Below are 23,627 nucleotides of genomic sequence, written 5' to 3'. Positions count from 1 at the left end.
ACTGGCTTCTCTTGCAGAGGACCTGGGTTTGGTTCCCAGCACCCACGTGGTGGCTCACAACCATCTGTAACTCTAGTTCCAGGGGATCCAACACCTTCTTCTAGCATGGTACCCCTCAAGTACCAGGCATGTACATGGTACACAGACATACATGCAGGCAAAACAGTTATACTCATAATATGACAATAAATCTTTTGCCTCTGCCTCCTGAGTGCTGGGATCAAAGGTGTGTGCCACCACCACCTGTCAAACATAAATCTTTAAAAAAAAAAACTTGTGAGGGACTTTGGGGTGCAGCTCCAGGTGCAGGGACACACACCTGTGATGTCAGCACTAGGAGCAGCATCAAGGTCACATCATCTCAGCTACAAAGCGTTTAAGGTCAGCCTGAGATACACAACACCCTGTACAGCATAAAAAAGAAAAAACATACTCTGTCTCCAAAATGAAAAAGGAGCAAAAGGCCTGTCTGCAGATGGTACGTACATCAAGTCCCGAGAAAGACGTTAACAGATGTTATTAATAAGTCACAAACAAACAAACTACTTAGTAAATTTTATTTTAAAAGGCCCATTTCATTAAACACATATATTTTCAGAATCCCAATTAAAAAACCTTTATCTACTTAAAAAAAAAAAACCCACATAAATCACACAAACAAAGCAAGCTACCAGAAGAGGAATGCTAGTGGGCTGAAGGAGGCAATGGGTGGAAAGGCGGGTTGGGGGGGGAAGCTACTGAGAGGACGGAAGTCAGGGAGGTAAGTAGCCAAACAGGACAAGGAAGAGCCTCTCTGCCCTCCCTGCCACGGGAAAACAAAGACCAAACTTCCCTAATGATCTCATAGATACAAGCAGTGGCTCTGTTTTTAAGAAACATGTTTTCCCCTCCCTCCTGTTCTCCCAGCATCGGGGCCTTTACAAGACACAGGTGTTCTTCACCAGCTGTTCCTTGTCATCCCCAGTGCTCCAGACGGTGCGGAGAGCACGCTCCTGCTTCCTGCGTGCCACACGGACCAGGCAGACCACAGAGGCCCCCAGGAGGAGGATCAGGACCATCACGAAGAGCCCCACCAGGACCACCGCTGGGAATAAGAGGGGACAGGTAAGACGAGGAGGGACATGGACAGAAGGCCAGCAGGGTGACCCCAGAAGAGGACCAGATGCCTCCTCAACCTGAGAGTCTGGAGAGACGGCCTGCCAGCATGGTCCCCTGTCATGCCACATACACAGAACGGCTCGTGTCCTTGATAACTTTGTTTCTGTATGTTTGCCAGCATGGATTCCCTTAACTCACGTCACAAATGGTTGTAAGCCGCCATGTGAGTGCTGGGGATGGACCCTGGGCTGTCACATTGGAAGCAAGTGCCCTTGCCTGCTGAGCCATCACACCAGCCCTATTTCGGTTACCTGAGACAAGGTCTCAAGTGGCCCAGGGTGACTTTAAACATCCTATGTAGCTGAGTCTGGCCTTGAACTCCTGAATGGCAACAGATGAACCTCGGCAGGTGGCTGCCTGAGCAATAAGCCTGGCTGGTGAGAGTGTACCCAGCAGTACTGGGAGGGACCCAGGGCTCCTGATTGCAGGTGAGTAACTGCAGCTGCCCCACTGCTCAGCTGAGAAGCTTCCTTTCCAGGTGGAGCTCCATCTCCTGGCTCCCCTCCTGCACTGGCTATTGGATCTATCTACCCTTTTGGAGCAATCCCCTGCCCAACTCCACCCACAACTAGCCCTCAAGACCTGGGCACCTCTCCAGCCCCAGCCTTGAGAACCAGATTCTATTTCTAGAACAAGGCAGACTTGTAAGCCAGGTCTTGGCTCCTCAACAAGGAAAAAGATCAAGAGAGAGGCCAAACCAGTATGGCAGGTTGATAGGACAGCACTCACTGCCTACACACAGGCCCAGAAGCAGAAGTGGGAGAATACAGGGTCTCCTCACCAGGCCAGACTGGTCTTGACACCCCTGACCACCTCTTCATTCCCCAAGGAGGTTAAGTCCCCTCCACCCCCCTGGGTTACCCTCAGGCTTGTGTGTGAACTCCATAGGATAGGCCTGTCTGCCAGACACTCCTTGTGGCCCAAACAGGCTACCTAGGGATTCAGGCTCAGCCTCCACTTGTATAGTGTTTACTGTAGGACAAATGTTCACAAGTTCCAAGCTGCTAGCCCCTTTCATATAGACACAGCACTCTGCCACAAGGACATTCCACTGAAGAACAATATTTTAAACAAGGCAGAAAACATAGCTGGACAGAGCCCAGTTAGTCCAGGAAGGCCAGTGGCAGGGAGGTGGGAGGCAGGGAGAGAAGGCTAGGAGGCCACTTACCTTTTACTCCAGGGGCTAGGACAGGATATGTCTGTTTGCCTAAAGAGAACACAAAATCTGAGGTCAGTACACCATGCTCTCCATCCTTTGGGCTGGGACCAAAATGGGTCCCCTCAGCCTCCTGAACACTAAGGCTCTCCCCAAGAGCCCTGGAGGCTCTGAAACATTGTCATTCAAGGGTCTGATAGGTATTTCCAAAGCCCTCATTTTAGGGAGCAGGACAGGGAAAGGGCCTCTCTAGGGCCCCATAGTCAAGGGATGGGGTCAGTTGACTTGCCAGAGCAGCGCTGCATGCACGCCTCCTGGGAGAGGTAGCTGTTCTTGTTGCCCCGGCATCCGCCGTAGATGAAGCTGTCACAGGAATTCTTCTCAACGTTATAGTACCAGCGAGGGAAGGCTGCACGGCAAGGCCCAGTGACAGCCTTTGGGACACAGTATTCTACAAGCAAGAGTAAGGAACCCTCAGGAGGACAAATCAGCAGGGTCAAGCCTAGAAAGCCTACAGACAGCTCAGCAGGTGGAGTGCAGTCCGCACTCTCCAAGAGCAGCAGAGCCAAGCCTAGAGTGCTTACACGGACAGCTCAGCGGGTGTTGAGAGTGTTGAGAGGGCCATCCGTCCAAGGCCTGTGGGTCAGACTTCCAGTACGGCCTGGGGACACCAGCCTTACATTTCCTTTTCTGTTTTGTGTGTGTGCGCGCGCGCGAGTGCTCTCTGTCAGGGGACCTTCACTTTACACAAGGGAGTTACATACAGGCAATAGCTCCTATGCACAGCACAGGGCTGTGAGAGTTAAGGTGTGGTTAGTTCTAGAAGCACACAATGGCTGTCTTCACTCTGCCGGCACTTTGAAGCCTGACAGCCTGTCGTCCCAATCCCTGCTCTAAAGTACAACACCTGGGAAGGTTTGGAGGCCCTGCCTACCAAGTTCCTCCTAGTGAGTCTCAATGCCAAGCACATAAGGACACAGTTTTGAAGTTATACCTTCATAGTTGAAGATCTCACCAGAGAGGTCCTCAGAATCCTGCTTCCTGGGAACTGCAACATGAAAAGTGTGGTTTAGGAGGACACAAGACAATTGGCTTAGCAGGGCTGACTGTAAAGGGCCCATGGAGGGAGCATAGGCAGTGTCATAATTAAAGGAGTGGACATATCCCTTGGTCCTGATGTCCTCTGGAGCACAGGACACACTGATGAACACTGGAGGTAGGTGGGACTCCTGTCACTGCAGTGGTTACCAAGGAAACTAATCTCAGCCATGTTTCTGAGATGATCAAGAAAACAGCTTTGTTCACTTTCTGACAAACCCAGAAACTTCTGGGGAATTTCCTTCAGAGATCCAGGCTGGAAATAAGGGTTGCCATGCAGGGTCAAACAGCCAACAAGGGCCTGGAACAACTGGGAAGTGCTCTAGCCTGACCCCCAGCTTTCGCATAAGGCTTCGGAGCACCAGCAGCTACCAAACTCCACACATGTGTTGTCAGAGATGGGAAGACCAGGGCCCAGACTGTGGAACTGGCCACTGGGGGCTGGGTTATCCCCATCAGGGTTCTATAGCTCCTCCCCCTATCCGTGGAAGGGCTGGCCTTGCTGGCCCTGCTGAGGCCCTGGCCTGAGGCCTAACCCCAAGGGTACAATCACTAGTAGGGACCACTCACCCAGGCTCCTGCGGCAGAGTCCCTTAAGCATAAAAGAGGAGCAGGGCGGCTACTGCCAGCACTACAAAGCAAACTAACACAAAGCTCTAGATGAAGGACAGCAGAGGACAGAGGGGCGGGGTGGCAGAGGGCAAAGGACTTCTAGCAGGAGGGAGACAGCAACCCCAGTGGGGAGCAGAGGACACAACACAGCAGGCACAGCCTGGAGGGCAGGGCCTGAGCCTCACACCTCTGCCCAAAAAGTGCCTGATGCTGGTGCACTGGAGGCAGATGTGGGCGCACTTTACGATCCCCAATTACAAGTGTCCCTTTCAGTCACCATCCAGGCGGCCTTCACTCTACCCGGGTCTTAGGAACCTACCACTCAGGACAGAAGAGTCAGCTCCATTTCCGGTCCTGGCCACACCATCAATGGTGCTCCCTGTGAGGGGACAAAGACCAGAAAAGAAAATCAGTATCAAGTGGGGCCCTATGTGCCACAACCAGTCCTCGTTTCTTCTTTCCCTGGAGTCCCCGGGGCTGTTTGAGGAACTGGGACTGTCTGAGGAGTCAGCACAAGCTGAAGCAAAAGGACTCACAGTCAGGGCTCCCAGGGCCACCTATTCTGCTGAGCCCATCGCCCCCGCCCCCCCCCCCCGGAAGTCGAGCTACGACATTTAAAAATTATTTTGTGTGTATGCATGCATGCATGTCTGTGTCATGGGGCACATGTGAAGGAGTCAGTTCTCCAGGCTTGGCCTTTACCCACTGAGCCATCTCACTGTCCCCATCTGAACACAGATCGTAAGCAGAGAGAGATTAGTGGAGATGCTGAGGGAAATGGTAAGACACACCTGTGAGTGGGTGTGCCCTTTTCAGGGAGAGCTGCGCCTCTACATTAGTAGGTAGGGCCGATTTTCTTGTATTTGTTTGTTTATTTATTTGGTTTTTCCAGACAGGGTTTCTCTGTATTGCTTTGGAGTCAGCCTGTCCTGGAACTAGCTGTTGTAGACCAGGCTGGCTTCGAACTCACAGAGATCCGTCTGCCTCTGCCTCCCAAGTGCTGGGATTAAAGGCACCACCAACGCCCGGCTGCGCTTTTCTCTTAAATGTTAAAAATAAATAAATAAATAAAAGTGTGTATGCCTGAATGAGTATGAGTTTATGTGTTCCACCTGCCTACAGATGCCTGATGCAGTCAAAAAGGGGTACTGGATTTAGGAACTGGGATTACAGGCAGTTGTGAGCTTCCTGATGTGGGTGCTGGGAACTGAACCCTGGTCTTCTGTAAGACCAGTAAATGCTCTTAACACGAAGCCATCTCTCCAGCTCCTTATTTTGACTTTTTGAGACAGGTTATCATCCTGTCACTGAGACTGGCCTGGAACTGTATAGTCCAACTGGCCTCAGACTTGTAGAAATCCTCCTATAAGAGTGTTAGGCGTGAGCCATCACACCCAGTTTGTATTTTCTTTATCTAGAATCCTTAAAGGCACAGAACAGTGCAATGCATTCAATATTGCTGAACCACACACACACTCTTGAAATGGCAGAGAAGACACACTGTGCATGGTGACATACCTGTAGTCCCAACTACTCAGCAGGCTGAGGCAAGATATTCAAAGCAGCCAGCCTAGGCAATACAGAGAGACCTTGTCCCAATAGAAGGGTGGGGGGTGGGGCTGGAGTGGAGCAACAAACTTCAAAACAGCCTGTTTATTATGTGTGGTGTGGATGTTTCTTTTTTGGACAGAAGATCTTGCTGTATTGCCCAGGCTGGTCTCAACTCCTGGAATCCACCTGCATCAGCCTCTCAATTTTGCAGCTGGGTATCACCATGCCTGGCATCTGATGTCGTTGTCTCTAGTACAAATTAAGATAGTAGGTGGAAGTGCCTGGGGCTGGCCTGGCCAGATCCCCTCAATCTGCCTCCTACCTGTGCCCTCATCAGGCCACTTTCCGGCAATGTGCTAGAAACCTTGCCTCTGTAGACTGAATTCGGGCACAGGGACACTCTGGTCCCCTAGGAGGTTCTAGTTCCCATTACAAGTTAATAAACTGGCACACACCCTCAACAGAACTGGCAAAGGACTCCAGGGACCAGAGGCTTTGGCAATTTTCAGCTTGCCTTACAGATTCCTTCCCACGAGAGTGCCAAGAGACATACAACCAAATGCCCACCAAGAGCTGTGCAGGCCCTTGTAGCTGGGGTCAAGTTCTAGACCACATCCAGGGGGATAGTGAGTGCCTTATGCCCACTGTCTCCTGTTCATGCTCACTCCAACCCTCTTTCTAAGACGGTCATAGCACAACAAAGGGGAGCAAACAACATTTCCCAAATCTTCCCCTGACACAGGAGAGGAAAACACAAGAAATAACATTTTCTGCACTCAGTTTCTGGATGAACCAGTTACCACCCAAAAGGTGAAGGACTGGCCTGCACCATCTAAAACCACACCCTAGATAGGCATGGTGGCGGGCACCTATAAACTAAGTACTTAGAGGCAGAAAGAAGCAGCAAGATAAAGAGGTTAAGACTTCCTTGGACCACACAGTAAAAGCACACATCCCCAAACAAGCAAACTGTCTTTCCCCATGCTCAGCCTGTGCACTTCACCCACTGCACAAGACCTGACTGCTGATGGCCTCACACCACCTCAACATGTTCATCTGACTTCTGAACGCACAGCTCCAAGCTGAGAGAGTAGACAGAAAACCACAAGCATCACCGTTTGTGGGGGACTGACTGTGAAACACTGGGGCTTAACAGAAAACCATCACGGTTTCAAGTCATCAGAAAAATCTGCATGCTCCGAAAGGCTGTGCAAAATCTTTGTGAGCAGCTAGGCCCCAGCCTTGGGGACAGCATCGAGGGATCAGGACTTGGAGCTCTCTGCTGGGGCTTCAGGTTTTATTTGAACTGTAAGGGTCAGAGCCTCGTAAGTAAAGACTGGGAGGAGTGTGGATTCCAGGGAGCATACTCCAGCACTAACACAGCTTCGTGAGCTTTTCGGGTCACTTGTCTCAGAGGTTAAGAAATAACCCTAATTTTAGCCTGGAGAACAAGGGCCTGTAGGAGTGGATCAGGAGGCCAGGTGGTAGTTCAACTCTTTCCAGTAAGAAGTAGAGAGCATGTTGTGAAACCAGTATGGCCACAGGACCAGCACACTGGGCCTGCTTTTGCATCCCACCCCATTCCAGGTTCTGGACCCAGTCAACATCCTAACTGAACTCTAAACATCAAATTGTCCAAACTCCAGTCTTACCAGTGACACCAGCACACTTCTCAAGACACTCCTCCTTGCTCTGGTAGTTATTGCCATTTCCTTCACAGCCTCCATACACAAATGGCTGGCAGGACCCATCAGTGACATTGTACCACCACCTGGGGATGGAAGCCCGGCATCTCCCCACTACCTTCGAAACTCCACAAGACTCTGAAACAAAACAGAACCCATGTGGGTTGATGGGGACAGTCCCGGGGTCAAAGGACACACACACGTTCTATAGGAGGAAGTCTGTGTCTTCAAGACACTCCAAAGGGGAAGCAAAGTATTCTGGGCCTACCAGTTCCTCCTGACCTGGTCCCAAAGCCTGTCCTGACACTGTCCTCCTCCGATGGAGAGAAACACCTGATGCAGCGGCAGCTGCAGGTGGCTTCTGTCCTCGACACCCCTTCCTTAACGGGGGCACAGTGAGGAGTGAGGGTACGGCTCAGCAGAGCACTAGACAGACACATGCCAGGCCCTACAGTCCTCTTACAAAGACATTCGGATACAAAACCCACACTCAAATCCAAGAACCTCATAGACAAGCTTCCTAACCCTAGTTTCTCACCTCTAAAGGGCAACCCAGCTTGTGGGCTTGGGTTCCAGGGAGTCCGAAGGTTTGTTCCACTTCGATCAAAGGGAAAAATACCAACCACAGTATTCCAGACACATTTGCAGTCACTGTTAGAGGCTGGTCAGGGGGCTGTGAACAAGGCAAGGGAATCGGCCTCAAGAATGGAAAGCCACCAGAACCTGATCACAGATCCCATGTCTTCCTCTGCAGTGCACACTGTTCTGTGTGCCCAGCCTGGAGGCCAACCTGATGAGCACCCAAATGACAGCTCTCAGCCCAACTGTCCCAGAGCTGCTCTTGTTCCTCTCCTCCACTGGAGATAATCTTGGGAAATGCGAGGGGCAGGTTTATGCTTCCGCTCCATCTCTCAAATTGTTATGATGATGGGCATGGAACCAGACGTTCTCAAAACATCAATCTATACACACAACACACTGCTACTGTGCAGAACAAAAACTTCCCCTCAGCAACTCCCATACATGCCAATCAATCTCAATGAACTAAGAGAAAAGGAAAATTTCAGGGCCAGAGAGGTGCTCAGTGGGTAAAAGGACTAGCACAAGCCTGATGACCTGAGTTCAACATCTGGAACCCCCCCAAAGGGCTGGATGCAGTACCACATTCACTCCCAGCCCTCCTGCAGCATGGGCAGAGTTAAAGGTGCTTGCTGCTACTCCTGGCTTTCATGTAGGTACTGGTCCTCAAGCCTGTGACTTGAATCATCTCCCCAGCAAGGCTCATGGCACAGGTTTGTAACCCTAGCTACCTGGAGCAAGAATCAGAGGGATGGAAAGTTCAAAGCCAGCCTGAGGAATTTAGTAAGCCTGTCTCAAAACTTAAAAAAATCCAGGAAGAACCAGTGACACCTCACTCAGTGGTAACATACTTGCCTACTAAGTACAAGGTTCAAGGCTACCACAGTAAGAAAAGAAAAAGAACCAGCTGGCATACACCTATGACAGACGCTTTTGACATCATGCCAAAGGTCACAACACACAGAATGGATCAACAATGCCCAGAGTAAACACACGGAGCAGAATCTTCTGGTTTCGACTTGGCCCAGCATACATACTGTCAGGTGGGGGAGGCAACGCTGCTAACAGCAACACAAAATGAAGAGGACCCATGCTAAGCTGAGAGTCCTGGTGGCCACCAATTGTGGTTCTATTGTTGCTTTCTGTGGTTTTAGGTACAGTGTGCTGGCACACACCCATAATCCCACCTCCTGAGAGGTAGAGGCAGGAGGATCAGGAATTTAAAGCTAACCTCACTCAGCAACACAGTGAATTCAAGGCTAGTATGGCCACCGAAGACTGGGGAAAAAAAAAAAAAAAAAAAACCCTAAAACCAGAGCACTGGCAAGATGGTTTACTACTTTCAGCCAAGCCAGACAGCTTAGCTCAATCCCTGGTACCTGCACAGTAGAAGAGAATCCACTCCCAAGAGGTGTTCTCATCTGACCTCAAGTGCAATGGCATGCTTTTCAGAGGGCGCATGTGCACAAATACACACTAAATAGAAAAACAAACAGGAAAATGTAATCTTCACAATGAAACAGAACCTCAAATAACACCCTTTGCTTCCAAACATGAGCACTGAAGCTTGGAGAGAACTAAATTCACAGTGATCTGCTCAGAGCCCAGGTGCTGGGACAAGGTCTCCCGAGAGCAGCGGAGGGGCCCGAGTGGCATCAACATGCAGTGGGAAAACACACAGCCAGCAGAGCTCCTTGGAAGCCAACATTCCTTGGGCCCTTTATCGCAATCTGAGGCCTCTGCTCTCAGTTACGGGGTCACTCACAGTGACATGCCACAAGTGCTAGCCAAGGCTGCAAGGATGTGACTGGACACAATCTCAGCAAGCTATTTCTTAATAAGGGCTTTGACTGTTAAACAAAAAGACTGGAAAAAAAAAAATGACTTGGTTGTGTGTGGTGGCGCACACCTTTAGTCCCAGTACTCGGGAGGCAGATCTCGAGTTTAAGACCAGCCTGGTCTACACAGCTAGCCAGAGAGACCCTGTCGTGAAAGAAGGAAACGTGAATGGTCTGGGTATCTGCAGGTAATCACGAAAGGTGTGTTCCCTGCTTGTTTGTTGGTTTCTTTTCAGCGCTGAGGAAAAGCCCAGGGCCTAGACAAGCACTCTACAGGAGCTACACTGTGGCCTCAAGTCCTATTGGCACACTCACACATACTAAAACACAATGGTTTTTTTGGGGGAACAAGGTCTTTACAAGTGGCCTAAGCTGGCCTCAGCTTCCCAAATGCCAGGATTACAAGCACATCCAACCTAGACTACAAAATTACTTCCATCACTTCCAAATTCAGTGAGAAAATCAGGAAGGCTGGACAGATGGTCATCCATTCCTAATTCCAGGACTCAGGCAGAGGCAAAGATCACCCCAGATTGAAGCCTAGCATGGTCTACTCAAACTGAGTTCCAGGCCAGTCAGGAGAACAGAGCAAGACTCTGTCTTTTATACCTCCTATCCCCTCTCTCCATGAAAACCAGGAAGAAGCTGAAGGGAATAAATCCTAATTTGGCAGGCATTCAGAACATACACTGCTGTAAAATTACAGACTGGTGTCTGGGAATGCTGTCCAAAGGAAACTGGTTCCTCTGGTTCTCAGGTCACTAGTTTTAACCAAGACAATCTGCCAATGGTTCACATGACTACACACCCTGCTCTGCCAAATGGAAAGAAAGAGCTGTTGTCGCTTTTTTTTGAGAGAGGGTCTCTGTGTAGCTTCCCTGCCTTCCTGGAACTCTAAGAACTGGGAGCCACCAAGCACCACCTGCTGCCATCTTTAACAAGGTCATTACACAAAAGTTTAGGATCACCAGTGTGCTTTATAGGCTTCAAAAGACAGACCTAATTCTTTTTTTTTAAAATACAAATACTGCAGCTGCAATGCAAGTTTCCTTTAGGAATATACCAAATACGCTGGAGGGACAGGAAACAGAGACTCTAATACCAGTGTGACGCTTCTATGTATTATCATTTCGTGGTTCCGGAGACTGAACCGGGGCCTCACATGTGGTAGGCAAGTGTTCTACTACAGGGCAATGTCCCCAACCTTTCTCATCTTCCCATCTGGTCTCTCATCTGGAGCTTGGTGTTTTGTTTTTTGATGAGACAGGGTTTTATGTAACCAGAGTTGGCCTTGAACTTGTTTTATGTAGCTGTGGCGGCTTTGAAGGAGTGATCCTCTTATCTCTACCTCCTCTCCACCAAGGCTGGGATTCACCACTATACCCAGGCCTTTTTCTTTTTTAAGGCAGCATCTCACACAGTAGCCCAGGCTGGCTTTGAACTCAAGCCTCAACCTACTAAGTGCTGAGATTACAAGTGTGCAGCTCCATATACTCCAAACACCAGGCTTCTTATGTTTCTACAGTTCATTCTGGAAGGACGTGTGTATTCAGGGAATGGAACCCAGCTAGGGTGTGTGAGACAAAAGCTCTATCACTGAGCTACACCCCAGCTTCCAAACTTACTGGGTTTTTTGGTTTTTTTTTTTTTTTTTTTTTTTGAGACAAGGTTTCTCTCTGTAACAGTTTTGTCTCTCCTGGAACTCACTCTGTAGACTAGGCTGGGCTCGAACTCAGAGATCCACCTGCCTCTGCCTCCCGAGTGCTGGGATTAAAGGCATGCACCACCACTGCCAGGTGAAAAGCAATCTTATACCTGTCATCTTTAATGTTTGTTAAATTGCCACAATTGTAATCCCAGCACTGAGAAGGCAGGGAGGCCAATCTGTGCTACACAGTGAGAACCTGTCTCAAAATAAAACGAATTATCAAAACAAATAATCTGGGTACAGATGTAAAAACAGGTATTTACATAGCATATTCATTTTGTGTGAGACAGGGCCTTGCCGAGCAGCCCACACTGACCCTGGCCTTACTATGCAGACCAGGCTGGTCTGGAACTCACAGAGATTACCCTACATCCAGCCGCTTCTTATTAATATTGAGAATTGAAGTGCATTTCTTCCCCCACATAACAGATTTTCTGGTATTCTCCCCATACTTCCAATGACATGGCACAGGCCATCACTTGGCCTTTTCTAAGTCTAGAACCACTTGTAACATTGTAGCTTTTTCTCCTGCAGTGTCCAGAACTTGATCTAAGGGTGGGCATGGTAGTTATGCACTCTTAATCCTAGGACCTCACACCCAGCACTCAGGACGCAGAGGCTCTCTGTTGAGAGTTCCAGGCCAGCCTGACTGCACAGTGGGTTCCAGAACAGCCAGGGCTGTCTAGTGAACTGTATCTAAAATAAAAATAAAGCTCTGCTCTGAGTTGCTTTACTCTACAAAAGTCTGCTGCCTTCACTCCCCCGGGACATGGCACAGAAGGAGCACCGCTCTCTTCGCTTCTGTGAAGCTTTTCAAGCCTCTAATGGGGGCAGTGTCTCCTTGGCCAGTTCTCCCACCAGTGTGGAACTTCATGTCCAGGGTTACTGCTTTCTCTCAGGTACATTGTGTTTTTTCTGCAGTCCCCTCTTTACTCATTCCTGTAAGCTGTCACACAGGTTGTCACAGGGATGAGGGCAGTACAAATCACATGCTCTGCTGTGTACATTAGCCAAGCGGCCAGACCGCATCAGCAACCCCTCAAGCACCAGTGACTCACAAAGCATCTCAGCAGCTGGGCCTGCTCCCCATCCCCAGCACTCACAACTAATGAACCTCAGAGGCTCACACACGAACCCTACTGCAGAGCCTCACATTACCCAGGAAAACTGGTAATGAAAATTCCGACATGTGGAAAACTGCCTTTACCACAGGCCAGCATGACAACACAAAAGCTGTCGCAGACAATGCACAAATGGATGGCTGCACTACAACAAGCCTTGTTTACATGCTTTAAAACTTCATTTCATAGAGTTTCCAAATCACAACATAGTGTTCCCTGGATCTTGTTCAACTACTCAAAAACAAACTGCTGGGTGTGTTAGCACACACCTGGAAATGCAGCACTTGGGGGTGGAGGCTGGCATTTTTACAAGGTGCAATTTAGGGCCGGGAAGACTGGTGAGATGGTTCAGTGGACTCTGGCCTTTAAAGCCTAAGAACCTGAGTCTGACCCCTCGATCCCACAGTGGAAGGAGGAGACTGACTTCTAAGTGCGTGGTGGTACGCTAGTGCTCCCCCACTCATGTGCATCGTCATACACATACATATGGTAATGAAATTAAAAAGATAACACGTCACTTCTTCTTTGAAGTGTTTAGAAAATGCCATTCACCACATGACATACTACAGCTTGAGAAGTGAGAACCCATATCCCAGACTTTGAAGGTTTGCATGCCCCACCACACATTTCTCAGTTTATTCTTTGTCAAAAAGCCTAGACCGTGCAGAAAGCAACTCAGCTCTCCTCATTACAGCCACTTAGAACTCCTAAGAGTAAGGACCAGAGGGAATCAGGTTATTAGCTATGAAGATCTTCAGATATCGTGAAGCCCGCAGGCCACACAAGCAGCAAATGTAAAGATGTAAGCAGGACATGGTGGTGCACAGGGTTAACACCAGTACTCAGGAGGTAGAGGCAGGTGGATCTCTGTGAGTTCCAGCCCAGCTAGGGCTCTGTAGTGTGAGTGGAGAAGGAAGAAGAGTGAGGAAAGAAAGTGGAAGGGAGATGAGAGAGAAGAAAAAGAGATTTCACAGAGCAGGGCCAGCTGTTACCACATCCACACAGGGCCTGGTGCCCACAGATCTACAGCTGAGAAATCCCACCAACACATCTGTTTGTGCCGGCAAAACCACCAGAGACATCCAGATAAGGGAATACTCCAAGCTGTTAAAAATAGACACGTGTGCACCAGGGTAGAAAAATGTCCAAGACAGAGGAGTGAAGAGCAGAGTGGTTTTTTAAGTTAGAGTTTAACAAATGTAGCTCTGGCTGTCCTGGAACTCACTGTGTAGATCAGGCTAACCTCAAACTCAGATCCATCGATCTACCTGCCTCTGCCTCCTGAGTGCTGGGATTAGAGGTGTGCACTACCACACTCAAGTGTTTTTATGATTTAAACTTTCCCTTTTTAATTTAGAAACATATGATGCTGTTGATAAAAAGAGGCACAGTGCTGCATACCTTTAATTCCAGCACTCAGGAGGCAGAGTTCACAGCCAGCCAGAACTGCATAGAGAGAATTAGTCCCAAAAACATCAAAGGAAGGAGAGGTAGGGAAGGGAGAAGAGGGGAGAAGAGAGGGTAAGGGACACAGCTCTTTCCCACACTCTTTCACTTGTTTTCAAGTACTAAAAATATAATCCAGGTCTTTCTGTACAACAGGCAAGCTCCACTCCCAGCTCTGAATTTTAGGAGCAACCCTAGGTACACCACATCAGACTGTAAGGTAGAGACTCCCAGGTACTGGTCACCTGCACACAGGGGCCTGCCATCTGCATCAATGAGCCTCCATTGGTCTCATCTCATGAAGGCGTTACTTTTGCTTTGTTTTTCCAGGTTTCTCTGTGCAGCCCTGGCTGTCCTGGAACTTGTTCTGTAATCAGGCTGACCTCAAATTTACAGAGATCCACCTGTCTCTGCCTCCCTAAATGCTGGGATTAAAGGAGTGTGCCACCACACCTGCCTGAAGGCATCACTGTTTAAAACCTTTATTTCATGTGCATGCTTGGAACCCTAAACAGTTAGAAGAGGGCGTTGAATCCCTGGAATTAGAAATAGCTGAGAGCTGCCATGAAAATGCTGGCAACTCACCCCAGGGTCTCTGGAAAAGCAGCCAATGCCCTTAAAGGCTGAGCCACCCTGCAGTCTGGACAGCACATGACACACCTTTGCGTTTAGTTTACCGGTAACCCAGGCTGGCCTCCCACCTGCTCTTCCCTACTGCTGCCAATCCTGGGCCTTTTTGTTTTCTTTTCTTCTATTATTTATTTTCCTTTTGAGACAGGGTCAGCTTAGCTCTGGCTACCCGGAAAAACTCTATGTAGACCAAGATGACCTTGAATTCACAAAGATCCACCTGTCTCTACCTCTCGAGTGCTGGGATTAAAGGTGTGTGCCCTTCTTGCTTTCTTAAATCTTTAGTCATAGCACTCAGGTGACAGAAGCAGGCAGATCTCTGAGTTTGAGGTCAGCCTGGTCTACAGAACAAGTTCCAGGACAGCCAGGGCTACACAGAGAAACCCTGTCTTGAAAAAGGAAAACACAAAAAAAAAAAAAAAAAAAAAAAAAAAAAAAAAAAAAAAAAAAAGCTAAAAACCAAGCATAGGATACAATGACAGTCTCAAAAAACAGAAACGCCACAGGTACATGTGTATGCACACATTCACATAAATTTCCCCACCCTCAACTATTTTACACTAGGTGTGGTACCCCCTGTCCATATTCCCAGCACTCCGGCACACCAGGGAGTCAGACGGGAGGATCCTGAGTCCCAGGCAGTCTGAGCCACAGAGACCTTATCTGAGAAATACTTGTCATGTCAGGCTGGGATGTAGCTCAGTCACAGAGCAGAATTCTTGTTTAGAATGTGAATGGGTTCAAATCTCAGCCCACTGAAGAGGCTACTTAGGGTGGGGTGTGGCTTAATGGCAGGGCAGAGCTCCCTGAGGAAAACTGTGGACCAGTTTGGGAAACAGATGCTATATGGAAGCCGGGAGAGCATGCAACTTCACTATGGGAATCTAGAGGCATGTCAGGGTGAAAAGGCGTTTCCTGCCTTCTCCCTTTTCTTGGCTTGTGTCAAACGACCTCCTACCTTAGCCTCCTGAGCTGGGATCTCACATCAGAGCCACCCCTCTCAGCAGGGATGCTCTTAAAGATGCTCTTGAAAGTCCTGAGATGGAGGGAGTGTGGATTATCTGCATTCAGAATAAACTGGGCCCATCAAGTGGGGATGTGTGCTTGCCCTCATCTGGAGGGGGACTTCCACAAGGAAAATTATAATCACACCCCAAATTCAAAGGGCTTATTATAACCTGTATGAAGTACAAAGGAAATGACCAAAGGGAGTAACACAGTAGGAATCATTTAGCAGAAGTACGCAACACAGATTGCAGAATACCTGGAGTCTGGGAAGGAAGCTGTTCCAGTAAAGAACTAGTGCATTCGTCCTGCCTCTGACTGGCTAGCTTCCTGGCAGCTCCACCAACCTTGTTTAGTTCCTTATTCATACTGTGGAACTGCAACACAACACAACACATGAGGATGGCAGAGGTGTGTGTGTGTGTCTCAGAGAGAGAGAGAGAGAGAGAGAGAGAGAGAGAGAGAGAGAGAGAAGTTGAGTACATTCAGTGGGTGACGAGAGTTTTATTTCAAGAGCGGCACTGTAAGGAGGGAACAGACTTCTACAGGTTGTCCTCTAGCACGCAAACACATGTGAGCACAGGCACACCCACACCCACAAATAAACATTTACAAAATCTAATGAGGGGCTGGAGAGATGGCTCAGTGGTTAAGAGCACTGGCTGCTCTTCCCTAGGACCAAGGTTTGATTCTCAGCACCACATGATGGCTCAGAATCACCTGTAACTCCAGTTCCAGCGAGAACACCATCTGCTGGTCTCGAGGACACACACATGGCGCATGGATAGAAATTTAAAAGTCTGAGTCTAATGGAAGAATAAACTTTTAAAACAGTACTGAGAATGAATGCAGGCCTCACACATGGCAGGCAAGGGCTCTAGAATTGAGCCACATCCCACCCTCTCTAGTTTCCATTTTGAGGAAGGGCCTCATGAAGCTGTCCTGACTGGCCTTTAAAGCTTTGATTCTTCTCCCTGGTAGTTGGGGTTATAGGCCTGTACTCCAGGCCTGGACAAAAAGCCTCCTATTCTTTGGTACAGCAAGCCCACTTTCTGGCTTAAGCTGGCCAAACACAGTGGTGTGAGCCAAGACTCCATGAGGAGGCTGAGCAAGAGAACTGCTTCATTTTACTAGTTCAAAGCCAGCATGGGCACACGTCAAACACTAGTTCAAAATCCCAACCCCACAGTTTCTAGGCGCTCTGGGGCTAGAGCAAAGGCCTGCCTATGAAGCCACCATTTCCCTGTGTGTTGCTGAGGACATTATGAACATAACTAGACGCTCTGGGGCTAGAGCAAAGGCCTGCCTATGAAGCCACCATTTCCCTGTGTGTTGCTGAGGACATTATGAACATAACTGGCAGAGCTTCTGTCTGTGTGATTTACACCAGTTAGGTATTTAGGAAGTATCAAAGTGTTTCTTGGCAAGTTCATTTGCAAGCACTGGCCTGTGCCCTTCCCTTAAACTTAGCTTCTGGCTATGGAACAAGCCATTAATCTTTTATTCTTCATTTTGAGACCAGGTCTCATGCAGGCTAGCCTTGAACTCAACTGCTATGTAGCAGAGGATAACCTTTAATTCTTTCTTCCTCCCCCAATCCCCACTGCCAGAGCGCTGGAACTACAGGCATTAAGGAAGATCCCCGCCGGGACTTCAAGCATTTGAGGAAGCAGCCCCTCGCCATCAATCTTGAGGCTATCTGGACAAAGTAGAACGTCAGTTTGCTTCCTCTTCATAGATCCCCACCCCCACCCCAGATGCATTCTGCTGCCTTGCCCATTCACTGCCTAAAGCTAAGCAAAGCTAGGCACTGAGAACTTAGGTGTGAAGATTACTTATCAATGACTAAAATAAGCCAGGTGCAGTGGTGCAGCTCTGTAACACTTGGGGGCCAAGGCAGGACTACTGCTATTTGGCCAAAAAAGGAAAAACTAAAAGCTTTCAACAAGGACTACACACTTTATGAAGGCGGAACTAACCATATTGACACTGCAAAAAAGAGGGTGAGCAGCAGGTTTCACTGGAATTCAACAAAGCAGGTGACGGACAGGGAAAGATAAAGTCAAAACAGCCCCGGGCCAAACAGGACAGCCATAAGAACCCCTCTCCCCTGCTGGATTTCTCAGGTGACAACAGCAATGTCTCCAAGTGGTCTGGCCCCTCATCTGCACCATGACACTTTGGTATAGGAGTGCAAATAAATAAGGAGTTGGGAGGCAGAGTGAGGGATCTGGGGAAAAAAGAAACCTGGACTTCAGCTACTGTCTGCACATCTGGTGTGTTTTCCCCCTCAAAACAAAAAACCACCAGAAGACATTTTCTGTTGTGGTTGTTTAAGACAGGTCTCAAGTAGCTGAGAAGGGACTCAAACTCCTGACCCTTCTTGCCTCAGTTTTCTGAGATGGTATTACAGGCTGGCATCATCACACCTCTTATGTTTTATGTCTTCCTTCCTTCCTTTCTTTCTGGTTTTTTCGAGACAGATTTTCTCTGTAGCTTTGGAGCCTGTCCTGGAACTTGCTGTGTAGACCAGGCTGGCCTCAAACACATAGAGATCCGCTTGTCGCTGCCTCCCGAGTGTTGGAATTAAAAGCCTGTGCTGCGGCCACCACCACCTGGTATGACTCTTTTTCATAAAAGTGGAGAAACCGGACAAGAAGACACTCAGGGTTGTTTTGCTAAAAACATTCTTGTCTATTGAGACTCATTCTAGCCTGGTACTCCTTGAACTCCCGATCTGCCTCTACCATGCCTGGACTTGTGCTGGGGTTTTTTTTTTAAGAGAGAGGTTTCACTACATTGCCCAGGGCTTATCTCAAGTGATCCTCTTGCCTCAGTCTCCCAAAACAATGTTTTAACCCTGAGGTTCTAAAGGTGATATATACTTTATACTCATACTTTATAAAGTAGGTACTTGCTGGGTTGTGGTGGCTTACATCTTTAATCCCAGCACTCAGGAGGCAGAGGCAGGAGGATCTCTGTGAGTTCAAGACCAGCCTGGTCTACAGAGTGAGTTCCAGTGCAGCCTCCAATGCCACAGAGAAACCTTTGTCTCCAAAAAACAAAAAAAGAAGTAGGTACTTACTAAGTACATATTGGCTAAATTAATACATATTTCAAACAGCCTTGCCCACAACAGGACAACCACCTCGTCAATGTATCCAGCTGACCCCAAGTCCAGATGAACTTCAGCTCTTAAGCTGCCATGCTGACCATCAGGGTCATAACCACCCATGTGAGCAAGGAGACTAAAGAGCCGGGGACTAATGGCATGTTTCGGGGACTGGTGGAAAAGCATGTCTTGCAATTTAGGTATCTCGAAGCTGTAAGTAACCCAGGAGGCTAATGGAAACTGACGCTTGCTTCAAAGTCAGTGGAGGCTCTGGAATGAACACTGCTGGGCTCAGCTCCAATGGAAATTCCCAAGAACCATCAACAAAGAAGCCAGATCAAGTAACCATTAACAGCTAATGCCCGAGGTGCAGCTAACAGTTACTGGCAGCAGGAGCTGAACTTAAGTGATGACTCTTAAAGGAATTTCCAACTTGGGAAAACTGTATTATCTCATCTTGTAATTATGATCAAAATTATATTATTTCAGCCAAGGTAGGTGGCACAAGCTTGTCATCCCAGATATTCAGGAGGCTGAGGTAAAAGATCCCAAGTACAAGGCCTACCTGGGCCACAGAAGGAGTTCAGGGCCAACCTAGGCAACTTGGAGTCAGCCTCAAAATAAGCACATACATATAATCCCATTACTAGAAAAGCAAAGGCAAGATAGTCCTCAAGGTCATCTTCATGTTATGTGAGGCCAGTTTAGGCCATGTAAGACACTGTTACAAAATAACAGACATAAATGTAAAAAAAAAAGCATACAAAGTGATTGTCTGACATAGGTGAGACTGTAAGTTAAACCCTCAGCCCTAAAAAGAAAAAATTCAGGGCCCTTTAAATATCAGGATTATCACCTAAGGCCTAAGGAAGTGACACACTTGGTAAAGTATTCCTCTTTTAGGAAGTAGCATGTTCCCCAAAAACTGACATACGTGTGTGTGTGTGTGTGTGTGTGTGTGTGTGTGTGTGAGAGAGAGAGAGAGAGAGAGAGACAGAGACAGAGAGAGAGAGAGAGAGAGAGAGAACGAACCAAAGGGAGTGCAGTCCCGTGATACAGCCACAACCCAAGACATACAGGGCAGGCAGGTAACCCAGAGAAGGAGTATCAGAGTCTTGGAAGTGTCTTGTCTCACAAAAGTTCTTGGCTGTACCCATGGGTGCCATGTGGAAACACAGGCCTGTATTTTGCTCAGGTCCTATCAATCAGATCTTCATACTTTCAGGCAATGTCAATTCCCAACTTTGGAAATCATACATTTATCTTAGTTGTAAGGCCTCCTGTGTCTCCATGGCAGACTGAGACTGTCCCTGAATGCTGGATGGAAACACCAGGTGCAAGATCAGCTTTACTCTGCTTGCCTAAGTAACCAGTGACACCCTTCCTACTGCCCTCAGTCACCAACAGTCAGGCCATAAAACATCAGCCACACCCATTCAAGGTTCTCCACAACCCTCAACAGCCTCCATTCAACTCCAGTACCCTTTCATTTCATCAGTCTCTTTTCTGAACCTTTAAAAAAATTTTTTTAACCCAGTTGGTTGTGGTGGCACACACCTTTAATCCCAGTGCTCAGGAAGCAGAGATAGGTGGATTTGAGTTCTAGGCCAGCCTGGGCTACAGAGAATTTCCAGGACAGCCAGAGAGCTGCTTAAACAGAGAAGCCCTAATTCAAAAAACAAGCAGAAAGAATAAATTTAATTTAAAAAATTTAAGGCTGATTTTATATGCATCAGTGTTTTACGTGTGTGTGTGTGTGTGTGTGTGTGTGTGTGTGTGTATACATACATATATGTATGTATGTATGTATGTATGTATGTATGTATGTATGTATATATATGCACCAGGTGCATACCTGATGACTGAGAAAATCAGAAGAGGGCATCAGGTCCCTTGGACCTGGTGTTATGGCTGTGAGCCACCATGTGGTCCCTGAACTGAACTGATCAACCCTCTGCAAGAACACTGAGCTGACTCTCCATCCCCATGAGCCACCATGACACCTTTCTCTAACCAGCATCTAGATGCCTGCTTCTCGGAGCATTCTCCCTCCACCCTCCCTAACCTCTTGTGGAAAAGAAAAACAAACAAAACCATCTGTCATCAAAATAAAAGGCTGTGCCATCTGACTACCCAGGGCCTCTCTTCTCTGTAATCCTTACCTGTCTGTCTCAGGCTGTTATTACTTGTGGGGGATTTCCAGTCAAGACAAATGAGCCTCCTCTGTCTGTCCTCACATCACTCAGTGTAACCCTAATGTTTACATTTCTTCATCACCTGTTCCATCTAGTTTTCTAGGTGTCAACCTGCAGGCCCTATTCCCCACCTTTCAGTGCCCCTCAACCCCTGGTGTAGATAAAATTCCATGAACAGCCTTTCACATCCACCCCTGTCCTCCGCCCTTCACTTCCCCTTGTTGGCACTGTGCAGCTAAACATGCCAGAGAAACACCCCACCTGAGTACACGATTTTGCTTACACTTACACACACACACACACACACACACACACACACACACACACACACACACTACCCAAAACTGCCTCCTGCCTCAGATCAAGCTGTTGAAGCTTTCAGACAAACAGCACTTGAGATAAGTGAGGGCAGAAAGGTCAGTAGGTCTGGCCAGGGGCAGCAGTCAGGCCAAAGCCAACAGGCAAGGACTGCTCAGCTTGCAACCTTCCTAAGGCCTGTGGCGGCACTCCCACATCAGGCTGGTCCCAGGCTTAGAGAACATGCAGAAGCGTAACCAGAGGTAGTCGCAGGCCAGGTAACTCCAGGTACAAAGTGACAATTATGTCTTTATCTGAAAAAGCCCCTAAGGGCTGCTGGAGGCTGGTTTATGCTACAATCATCAACAGCTGTGTTCCTAACTCTGGATCTAGAGCTGAGCCACTCGCTCCCCACTGGCCCTTGGCATTCCCAACTTTTTTTTCCAGTCTTAAGATACAGGGAATAAACCATTTCTCAGAAGCTACCATAGGGATAGCCTGCCTGCCTGCCTGCCACGCTTTCTGCTTTCCCTTTCATCCAATAGGCTGACCAGAAGGCCTTGCGCTATGTGGCTGCCGTCCATTTCTCACTCCTCTTCTCCTTCCTCACTCCTGTTCCAGCCTTGGGGACTGTCTTTTCCTTGACCACAACCAAGTTTACTATGGACCAAGGCTTTTGTTTCTCCACTACTCCCATAGGACACTGATCCCAAGGTCTCGGTACGACTGCCAACCTCCTCAATTCTTCCTGCTAGGACTCAGACGTCACCTTCCTCAGACACCCTCCCAGCTAGGGTGCCCCTCATCTTCTATCACCAGTTCGGCCTGTCTGCGGGTGCCGCTTAGTCATTTAGTCTTTGGCAAGTACTCTGCATTTAAGTGTGTGCTCGCCATCTCCTCTCCCACTGGAATCCAAGCTCCGCGAAAGGAAGAACCTGTCTCGTCTGAGTCAACTCCTATCACCAGGGCTAGCGAGCACAGTCGTCGTCACCGCCACTCGGCGGGCACTCCAAGCGTCTACTACTCAAATCAATGAACTCTTTTCAGAGCCGGCTAGCGCTTGCTCAAGTACTAACGACACTTGAAGAAGCCAAGGCCAGCTGCTGAATGCCAATACCAACAACACTCTCCTTCCTCCCAGGTGCCCGGGCCCGGGCTGGCACCCTGGCCAAGCTCCTCCCGTCTGCCACTGTTGTTTTTTTTTTTCTTCTCGCTTCGGGACCTCACTTCGGGAAGGCTGCTGCCCTTCAGCAGGTGTCCTCGGAGCGACTTCCCTGTACCCAAAGCTGCCAACGGGGCAGCCAAACAAACCCCCGCCTCTGGAAGCCTGGCTGCCCCCCCCTTCCCTCTCCCTCCCTCTCCCCAGGCTTTCTTTGGCCATGCAGTTTCCGCCTCGTTGAGTTCCTCACCCACTTCCTGCCCCTGGGGAGACCAGCGCCGCCACGCCTTCCCGGATCAATGTCCCCCAGCTCCCTTCCCAAGGGACACTTGGCTTTACTCTTACACCGCGGCGATCGCCCGCTCGCCCGCTCGCTCTCTCTCTGTTGGCTCCGATGTGTCCCCAGCCTCCCTCCCACCTGCAAGGCCGGCTCGCCCCGCACACCCTCGCCATCCCCGACGCCCCAGCGACGCCCGTGCGCCCCGGATCCCCTCTCCAGCCACCCCCGTCCCCCCGTCCCGCTCCTCCTCCTGGATGCCCGCCCGCGGGGCCCTCACCGTGGATGTCTCGGTCTCCGCCGGCCGCCTCGGCCCCGGAGAGGAGCAGCGAAGCCAAGAGGGCGAGGAGCGCCCGGCCCCGCCGCGGCCCACACAGCTGCGCCATGACCTGCCGCCCGCGAGCCGGGCCCGGAGCCGCCGCCGGCCGTTAGGGTCTCCCGGGCAGGTGTGGAGGGCCCGCGGCCGCGCACGCGCCCTGGAGGCCCGCGCGCTCAGGTGCGGCTGCGCCCGGAGCGGGGGCGGATCGCGAGGCGGCGCCCCCTTGGGGGGGGGGTGTTGTTTGGCTTTTTTTCTTTTTTCTTTGGCGCGTACGGGTCCCGACGCGCCCCTGGACGCTCGGCGGCGCTTCTACCCGGGACTGGGGGAAAGTCCACACGTCCAGACGTCCGGGGGTCGCTACCGCGAATGGCGGCCGCTGGGAAGCCAGAGACGCCGGCGGCCGGGCTGGGGGCGGAGCGCACCTGGCGGGGCGGGGCGGGCACGGCGCAGGCGCGGAGGGCGGGCACCTGAGCCGCCGCTCTCCCTCCTTCACCTGGGACCGCCCCCTGGCTCCTGGGACGGGGCGTGGCTTGCGTCTGCCCCGCCCCCCCCAGCGGCGCCCGGGCGGGAGGGGGTGATTCCCGCGGAGCGGAGCGCTCTCCCTCACCCTTGTTCCGCGCGGGTTTTGAGCGCGACGCCACCACGGCGCCTTTCGCTCTCGCGCTGGGACCAGGGCAAGGG

General features: G+C 49.7%; 1 protein-coding gene across 2 annotated transcripts; it reads right to left on the bottom strand.

The window, feature by feature from the left end:
• Window positions 1-533: 533 nt before the first annotated feature.
• Spint2 (serine peptidase inhibitor, Kunitz type 2) lies at window positions 534-23,455 on the bottom strand. 2 transcript variants are annotated; one of them, XM_027430565.2, is made up of 7 exons: window positions 22,908-23,455; window positions 7,228-7,398; window positions 4,344-4,403; window positions 3,309-3,362; window positions 2,604-2,765; window positions 2,327-2,365; window positions 534-1,084 (listed from the first exon to the last, which is right to left on the bottom strand). In XM_027430565.2, the coding sequence occupies exons 1-7, from the start codon at window positions 23,011-23,013 to the stop codon at window positions 918-920; spliced, it is 759 nt and encodes a 252-aa protein (XP_027286366.1). In that variant the 5' UTR covers window positions 23,014-23,455; the 3' UTR covers window positions 534-917. The 2 variants fall into 2 exon arrangements, with proteins under 2 accessions (XP_027286366.1, XP_027286367.1); XM_027430566.2 differs by lacking the exon at window positions 7,228-7,398 and having other exon boundaries at window positions 536-1,084; window positions 22,908-23,452.
• Between the last annotated feature and the right edge of the window lie 172 nt (window positions 23,456-23,627).

This window comes from Cricetulus griseus, chromosome 9, assembly GCF_003668045.3.
Source record: "Cricetulus griseus strain 17A/GY chromosome 9, alternate assembly CriGri-PICRH-1.0, whole genome shotgun sequence".
Taxonomy (NCBI): Eukaryota; Metazoa; Chordata; class Mammalia; order Rodentia; family Cricetidae; genus Cricetulus; species Cricetulus griseus.
This window is presented reverse-complemented; position numbering and strand designations above follow the sequence as displayed.